Source organism: Cornus florida, unplaced genomic scaffold (assembly GCF_030987335.1).
Source record: "Cornus florida cultivar Cherokee Brave unplaced genomic scaffold, ASM3098733v1 CherokeeBrave_3.0.0_Hap2_Chr05, whole genome shotgun sequence".
Lineage (NCBI taxonomy): Eukaryota > Viridiplantae > Streptophyta > Magnoliopsida > Cornales > Cornaceae > Cornus > Cornus florida.
Window position 1 is genome coordinate 104,289,617 of NW_026775575.1, and position 9,267 is coordinate 104,298,883.

Here is a 9,267-nt window from a genome sequence, read left to right on the forward strand (position 1 = left end):
TTTTCTTTCTCACGGGTTGGTAGTGAATTTAAATATTTTCAATTCGTTAGGATGGAATCGATCGATTTCATTATCTTAACTTTTTTGTTTTTGTTTGTTTTTTTTAAGCAACTGAATAAATTGAGAAAAATTACAAAAGGTGGGCCTTAGGCCAATCAGCCCAAAAGGGACACATAACAAGCCCAGAGGGCAGCAAGGGCTCAGCCCAAACACAACAAAGTAGGAATTAACTGAAATTAACGGATAAAATTCTGTTAATGGCTGTTAATCAGCAAGATCCATTCCGGTGAGAAGAGGAACTTTAGCCGGAACAATCCTGGCGAATATTAGTTTGGAGGTCTCGGCGGTGGACAACATGAAGAAGGAAACAGGTTCCAATCCTTCAGAATTCTCCTAGAAGTCGCACAATCACAAGAAGCCCTAATTTTATAATTGAGGTGATTGTGTTACAAATACGAGTAGGCACTGCCCTTTGGGGAAATTTCTTCCCTTTGAAGATTAGCTCATTTCTCTCTTCCCATGTACGATATACCATTAAAGATAGGCAAATATTGCGAAGCAGGTTGGTGGCAGAATTTACTTTCCATCTGTTGTTGGATCATAAGATTAAGTTCTCCCAATTTGAGATCGAGTTGCAAAAACTGCCTTTGTTTTTGATGAAGCTCCAAAATCACCTATGCCTTGGTGTGTTGCACAACACTCAAGTCTACCAACCACATCCTATGTGCCATTTTTGTCCCGCATTATATGCATAGTTCAACAATTTTACATTATGAATGCAATAACTTAGAATTGACAATACAAATAATTATATAAGTGTGTTAAAATTTTGATTTAATTGTGTTATTATGTTACATACAATGTAATATGTTACATGAATGATATAAATATAGTATATAAATTTTAATTTTTTAAAAAAGTATTATATTAATATCACATTTTGTGATATAATTATATCGTACCATTGCATAAGATTCTAATAAATTAGGTTCCAAGTCTTATTTACAATGCTAATGCACCTAAGTTTGTAAAAGTGTCCATTCAAGTTTTGACAAAAAAAGATGTCAAGTGTGGTATGATGATGGCATGAGAAAGGTAGAGGGTTTATAAATTTTCAATGTTATTAGTCAAGAAAATTTTTGATTAAGAAAGTTAAAATTCATTTGGGTTTCATCCTACCCCACTTTTGCTTAAATAGATTTGTGACTTGGTGTTCTTCTGGTCAGGAAAGTATAAAAATAAAAGCCAAAACCAGTCCACCATTGTTGGTCATTATCACTCAAACTTATTCCTTAATTAAGTAATTTGTAATTTAAAATCTAAACTCAGGCTCATTCTTAATAAATAAGTACAATTTCAATCTTAAATAAACCACAATACAATTGGACGGAGCACATAAAGTTTTGTATTATTATTATTATTATTTGGGGGATAAACTAGGATTTGGCGGAAAATATAAAAAAGCACAAATAAGTATAAATTATAAAAATAAACATTTTAATTTGTAGTTTTGCCAATTACTGCATAACACTTGTCCAATATCAAGAAGCTAACCTGCCATCAGATTGTCCCACCTCCCGTCAACCTGACGAACTGGAACAACTAGATATGCAATTATTAACAGTTGAAAATGGTGGCACGTTTTAATCCCTAATTAATCCCTTCTTGTATCTCTCATCTTCAATTGCGTCTTTCTTACTCTCTCTCATCTTATATACACATATAGCAATTTACAGTGACCCACATACATATCGATCAGTCACATCTGATCTTCTTCTCCACCTTCAACAGTCACAATGCCAGGTCTCGTCTCAGTCAAAACACCGCCGGAAACTCCGCCGCTCCGAATCACCGTTCCCGACGACAACACTCCCCAACAGATCCGACCCAGTTCCGCCCGATCCGAAGCGTTAAACCCCAAGACCACATCGCCGGTCCCGAGGCGACCTCCCTCGCCTTCCCCGTCGACATCACGGGCCAAGCCGTCTCCGGATCGGAGCTTCGTCAAGAAGAAGTCGCCGGAGAAGCCAGTCATCGACGAATCGTCTCTCGACAACCCCGATCTCGGCCCGTTCCTTCTCAAACTCGCGCGTGATACAATCGCCGCCGGTGATGGCCCCAGCAAGGCGTTGGACTACGCGCTCCGGGCGTCGAAGTCGTTTGAACGGTGCGCCGTCGACGGCGAGCCGAGCTTGGACTTGGCGATGAGCTTGCACGTAGTGGCAGCGATTTACTGTAGTTTGGGGAGGTTTGAGGAGGCGATTCCGGTGCTGGATAGGGCAATTAAGGTTCCGGATGTGCCGGGGGGAGCTGATCACGCTCTCGCTGCATTTTCGGGGTATATGCAACTCGGCGACACTCATTCGATGCTCGGACAGTTGGATCGGTCGATTGAGTGTTACAAGGAAGGGTTGAAGATACAGATGGAGGTGCTAGGTGAGACAGATCCAAGAGTTGCAGAGACTTGCAGGTGAACTTATTTAAGTCTTGAATTGTGTGGTTTTTGTTTACTGTAATGGGTTGATCTGTGCAACTATAACTATTCATGAAATTTGATACAAAGGTTGAATTTTTACAATTTTGAATGAGAATGGATTGGATCAAACTCATCAAATTAAAGCTTGGGTGAGGAATATCCTACTCTTACTTTACATGAATTTATTGGGTTGTTTCAAATTTGGTTTCTTATATTGATTAATTACTAGCTAACCCAAGTAATTGACGAAAAGTTTTGTAGAGTTGAGTTGAGTGTATTTGATTCATTATTGACGATATAACATTTGATGAGAAAAAGATTTGTGCTGGAACAATTAAGCATTTTCCAATGTACCTGACAATTTAATTGCTCCTTGTTGTTTTCTGAAGGCATTTGAATTTAGAAATTCATCATCTTGAATCAGTTTATCTATAAATTGGCAGCTCTCTCTTAAATGTTGGTAAAATCTTGAAATGTCATGTTTGAATAATGCCTAAAACTGACCCCCTTGGAACCAATTTCTTCAAATGTTGCAAAAGATGCAATAAAGACATAGGATGACAACTTTTGCCTCCACAAAATTCAGTGCAGTTGGACCAGCCCAACTAAGAGTTAGCAAATTTTGGCTCAGGTTCAGAACATCTTGATTCAAAATTAACTCAACCAGGCTGGGTCAAATTGGTACAATGTTTGCAAACTGAAAGATGAATACCATAGAGGTGATGGGGAATCGATTGAGACTATACAATAACAATTGATTCTTGTTGTGTACAGATATCGTCCTGATCACATTCATGTCAAACAGACCTAGAGGGGAGTGAATAGGCAATTTAAAAATCTAAAAATTGCTTGTTAAACAAATAAAGATATGCCAGCAGACATCAATAAAACAAATAAAAATATAAGCAATTTAAAGTACATTAAAAATATAAGCAATTTAATAAAGCAATTGCACACCAGATTTAATGTGGAAAAACGTCCTTTTGGTAAGTTAAAAAACCATGGGACATAGTCCGGCAAACTAATCCCCTATGAAGAGACGTACAACATAAGTCTGTTCAGTACCCTCGAACTCTTAGTTGATCCTTTGTCGTACCCTCGAATTCTTAGTTGATCCTTTGACATAGCAAGACACAAAATCTTCAGTCCTTCAAAGATCTTCAAGTTGTCCTTCTGATCAATCTACAATATTCAGTACGCTAGAACACTACCTCTTCACTGATTGATCTTTTGTCACTAGTCGTACAAACGAGAATCTGGTTGATTGCTCTATACGGTGTTGGTGTAGATGTTGACTTTGTACTATAACCGCAATAGTATCAATACTCAAAGATCATCACATCACCATATCTAACATATATGATGTATGATGGAAAATAAATAAAAACTGCACTCTTCTTTTTCTCCAAACTCACAAGAAAGCATTCATATGAATATGTATACGAAGAACATGATGTTTGATCTTGTGGAAAAAGAAATAAATCAATGAGCTTTAGGAAAAGTTGAAAACTATGATTTCATGAAAAACAAAAGCTATATATTGGTAATGTTTTTTTTTTTTTTTTTTTTTTTCTCTATTTATGTGTGTGTAATTGGAAAATACAGCTGTGCGTCTGTCAATCGAATTCTGGGCAAGGATCGACCGATCGATAATGCAGGGTGCTTCTATGCTTCAATAGAACTCCACTGGACCAATTCTTGATCCACGTTGAACAAAGTCTTGATTGATCGATACATTATAACACTTAGATTGACGGTTCACTTTGCAAGCTTCGATGGATCTACAAACATTCTCAATCGATCGATGAGTGCAATATCAGTTATTAATGTTGCAAACTGATTTTTGCCTTGGTTATAGATGAGCTCACCAGACACATCCAAGATGAGATTCCGTGGTGTATATGAGACTAGAGAAGGAGTTAATGTAAAATTGGAGGTTTAGAGAGAAGCTTTAGAACTAAAGGGTTAATAAATCAAAATAAAACTGAATGTATGGAGTCTAACTCTAACCTTAGTAAATATAGAAATCCAAATGAGGATGTAGTGAGGATTGAGAATCAAGAGCTACAAAAAAGTGAACATTTTTGTTATTTAGACTCAATTATTCATAATTAGGGATAAATTGGAGATGATGTTAATAGAATCAAGGCAGGATTGGTTAAATGGAGGGGTGCATTTAGTATATTGTGTATCCCCTTACGATTGTGTTCTATAGAACAACTATTAAGACCAGCCGTACTTTATGATACCGAATGTTGGGTAGTTAGGAGACAATCTTTGCATTAAGTGAGTGCGGCAGAAATGCGAATGTTGAGGTAGATGTGTGGTAAGACTAGAAAAGATGAATTAGAAATGATCACATTTGGGAGATGGGTTGGAGTAGCACCAATTGGAGATAAATGAGAGAAAATCAGTTAAGATGGCTTGGACATGTGCAAAGAAGACCTTTAAGCGTGCTGGTTAGGAAATGTGGTATAGTCCACATTGAGGGTAATAATAGTAGGGGAAGAGGAAGACCAAAGTTAATGTGGGTAGAGTTGGTCCACAATTTTTTTCCTAGATGAGTTAGTCCACATTGTTGTTGTTGTTGTTGTATACATATTTTGAAAAACGTGTATTAATGCTCAAGTAAGTTTATAGAACTTTGAAACTTGATCAAATAAACATGTATGCATGGTCATAATATGGTGAAGATGATTATTGGAGTGATTTTACCTTTTTATCCTTTGTTTTCATGAAGTTGACGAATTTGACCGTTATAGTTGCTTCACTTCATGCAACACTAGCTAATCATCTAACCATCATTCTAAACAGCTCACATGTGCGGAACATATTTTAAAATTACATTGCATGAGTTTTGTTCTACGAAATTTACCAACCTAGTTCTACAAACCTAACAGGCTGGAGATTGGAACAAGAAAAATTGAGCTACCAGTAGAATTGTATCTTTCATAAGTGCTTTCAAATGAAAGATGAGGGAAATTGCCTAACAGTAATGGTGCTCTAGAAAAGTTGAGTTACCTGTACAATACAGCTTTCATAAGTGCTTTCATATGAAAGATGAATGAAATTGGTACACAGTGATGAGCTCTAGATATAATTGTGATTCCCATAGTTCCACCACCTGCTGTATTGTAAAATATAAAGAAGTTATTGCAGGAATTAGGTACAGAAGTAAAGATATATTGATTTTTATTTTTCATCTTATATGTGTGTTTATTTGAAGGATTTTCTGTTGATTGTCCACTTGATATACCTTTTAGTCTTCAGCTTAACTTGTGACTTGCAATGTAAAGAGATGTTTGGAGTCATAAGTATGTTTCTATGTAACAATTAAAATTTCGATTCATTCAATTTCAAATTGTTTTGTTGTCTAAATAACTACTACTTCATCATATTTACATGGGGGATCATAATGTTTTTTAAAAATTGGCGCTCTATATTTTCTTGAACAAAATTAATTCTAGGCAACCGCATTGCAATGGCAGGTACTTAGCTGAGGCCCATGTTCAGGCAATGCAATTTGACGAGGCTGAAAATTTGTCCAAGAGAACCCTTGAAATCCACCGTGTGCACAGTTCACCGGCATCTCTTGAAGAAGCAGCTGACCGGCGGTTGATGGCCCTCATATGCGAGGCTAAAGGAGACTATGAATCAGCTCTTGAACACCTTGTGCTTGCCAGCATGGCAATGATTGCCAATGGACAAGACAATGAGGTTGCTGCTATTGATGTCAGCATTGGCAACATCTACTTGTCCCTATCTCGTTTTGATGAGGCCGTCTTCTCCTACCAGAAGGCACTCACTGTCTTCAAATCGTCAAAGGGTGACAACCACCCTTCAGTTGCTTCTGTGTTTGTACGCCTAGCTGATCTATACTACAAGACAGGAAAGTTGCGAGAGTCCAGATCATATTGTGAAAATGCCCTCAGAATATATGCAAAACCTGTGCCTGGAACGACTGCAGAAGAGATTGCAAGTGGGATGACAGAGATTTCAGCCATTTACGAATCTTTCAACGAACCTGAGGAGGCACTGAAGCTCTTGCAGAAGGCAATGAAATTGCTGGAGGATAAACCAGGGCAGCAAAGTACAATTGCAGGAATAGAGGCTCGAATGGGTGTTATGTTTTACATGGTTGGAAGGTATGAAGATGCCTACAGCTCTTTCAAGAGTTCTGTAGCAAAACTGAGAGCCAGCGGAGAGAGGAAATCAGCGTTCTTTGGGGTTGTCTTGAACCAGATGGGTTTGGCTTGTGTACAGTTGTTCAAAATAGATGAGGCTGCCGAGTTGTTTGAGGAAGCAAGAGAAATACTGGAACAGGAGTGCGGTCCATGTCATCAAGATACTCTTGGAGTGTATAGCAACCTTGCAGCGACTTATGATGCTATGGGAAGGTATTATCTCATTTCAAACTACTTTACTTGGATTTTTACTTGAGCTTTTACTGATTGGATATTGTATATTGTTTTTTTACATTTGAAGTTGTAGTTGATATTGCCCTAGTCTCTTAGGTTCCTCTCTTCGACCATTAGAAAATCTGCAACTGGGGCCACCGTTATAATGTGATTACTTCATGGTAAGGACTGTGCCACACAAAGTTTCATATTGCCAAAAGTGGCTGATATGAATTATCAAGTGCCGCTACATTTTGACATCGTGGCAGCAGCATGATCTGTAATGTGATGTTATCACCTCTGCATTTAAACATTGCAGACTTTCTGAATTCTGATTGCAATTAAGTAGAACTAAAGCATAAGACTGCAATTTCAACTTTCTTTGTGCTTCTTTTACTCTTCTGTTACCTAAAGCAAAGAACCAAAGGTGTCATTCGGGTAGTATTTTGGAAATGCTTATTTATTTATTTATTTTTATGCTTTTGAAGACAATGTTTTGGTATCTGCTCTCAGAAAATAGTAACCACAGTATGAAAGAAAATAGTCCTCTGGTTTTTAAACCAGCTTTGCTAAATGCTTTCTGTAAATGTTAACAGAGTGGAAGATGCAATTGAGATTTTGGAGTATGTACTAAAACTGAGAGAAGAAAAGCTTGGAACAGCCAATCCTGATTTTGATGATGAAAAGAAAAGGCTGGTTGAGCTCCTGAAAGAAGCGGGCAGGTCACGAAACAAAAAAGCAAAATCATTAGAGAACCTTATCGACCCCAACTCTAAGAGGACAAAGAAAGAGGCATCAAAGAAGTGGTCGCCCTTTGGTTTTAGAAATTGACGGCGCATTTCTGCATTTTCTCCTTGCTTTTCACACGTGCATATGCTGTAACATAGAAGATCGTGTATGGGGTTTGATTTATGACTTGGTGAGGCTTCCTGTTTCTTTCTCCACTGGTTTTTTCTCTGGTAAATTTTTTTTTTGATTGGATATCTATTTGTGATCTTGAAGATGTTAAATGAAAAGTAAATTGTATCTCGAGTCGTGTGATCAAATTTATATATATGCGGTTGTTCTTCAACGTGTATTGTGTCTTTCACTAAAATTTTCAACATATTTCTGATACCATCAAAGTCAAAGTCAAAGTCACTCTTAACCATCCCTCCAACCTTCTGTTAGATGCTTCCTTCTATTGTGATGTCATTTTTCTTTTCCTTTGCTTTCTCATCATAATTAAGGAAATATTTTGCTTTCTCGTCTTTCTTCTCAAAAGTAAGAAGAATGCCTACTTGAAAGATATAATGACAAATTTGTTTAGTTTTATTTTATTTTTTATTTTTTCTAAGGTTTTGTTTGTTTTGACATAGAATATTTATATTTTTCAGGCAAAATAAATTTTTTTATATATTTTTATTTATCTTCATGTGTTTTTGCAACCAAAACACCCCTACATAACAAGATTACATAAATCTTCCTTTGTTATTGCAAGGATATTAACATACAAATATTCAACAATTAGAGCATACATGAGGTCAATCCCTGAGGCTTTGATATTAGCCTGGCCAACAGAACTTGCTCGACAGCAAATAATTAGAAACAAAACAAGATGGAGCCAAGATATTACAGCAAGAGTGATGCTATCAGGAGCTCCAAATACATCCCCTTCTCCTCGAGCCAAGTTTTGCACTAGACCACCAATATCCACTTGACCATTCACCATACTCAGCCAAGGCGGTTGCTAAACTTGAGTCATTGCAAGCTGCGAAAATCTGCCAGCAATCTGAGCACATTAGAATTTAGCTTCGAGAGTAGTCCAATACCCCTTACATAAATTCAACTCCACTAGATGGTCCCCTAGTGTATCCTCACACATAAGGGTTCAATAAGGAACATAACCCACTCAATAAGGAACATAACCCACTAGAGAAGTGGGCTTAATAGAGTCAACCCAATTAGTCAGTGGGTTAACATTTGCACCTTGGTATACAATACGCCAGTCATGTAACGTATACAGTATCCCGAAGCATTTGTGTTCACGTGAACCGAATCCGGCGAGCATGCTCAGTCCGCTTGTCCGAGATACAAGGAGACTAAGAAAGGGTAGACTTTCGTATGGATAGCAAAATTGGAAAACAGACCGAGAATACAAACAGCACAACGGCATACGTAGAACATTAGATCTAAAAAAGAATCAAGAAAAACGGTAGAAATAACTGGACCAAACGGAAAACAAAAGACATCAACTGTGCCACCGTTCCAAATTGCCCATGGGATGAGCAAAATCACACAAAAACCCATCCATTTAGACAAATAATAGGAGCTTCTTCCGGGATTGTAGATGGCAACCATCCCCTAAAACACCCTTTTGAAAAGAATTCCAAACTCTGATGAATACAGAGATCC

General features: G+C 37.5%; 1 protein-coding gene across 1 annotated transcript; it reads left to right on the forward strand.

The window, feature by feature from the left end:
- Positions 1-1,576: 1,576 nt before the first annotated feature.
- Positions 1,577-7,902, forward strand: LOC132308183 (protein KINESIN LIGHT CHAIN-RELATED 1). Its single transcript, XM_059806201.1, has 3 exons — positions 1,577-2,470; positions 5,965-6,873; positions 7,470-7,902. Exons 1-3 carry the CDS (start codon positions 1,797-1,799, stop codon positions 7,702-7,704), a joined length of 1,818 nt encoding a protein of 605 aa, XP_059662184.1. The 5' UTR covers positions 1,577-1,796; the 3' UTR covers positions 7,705-7,902.
- The last annotated feature ends 1,365 nt before the right edge of the window (positions 7,903-9,267 follow it).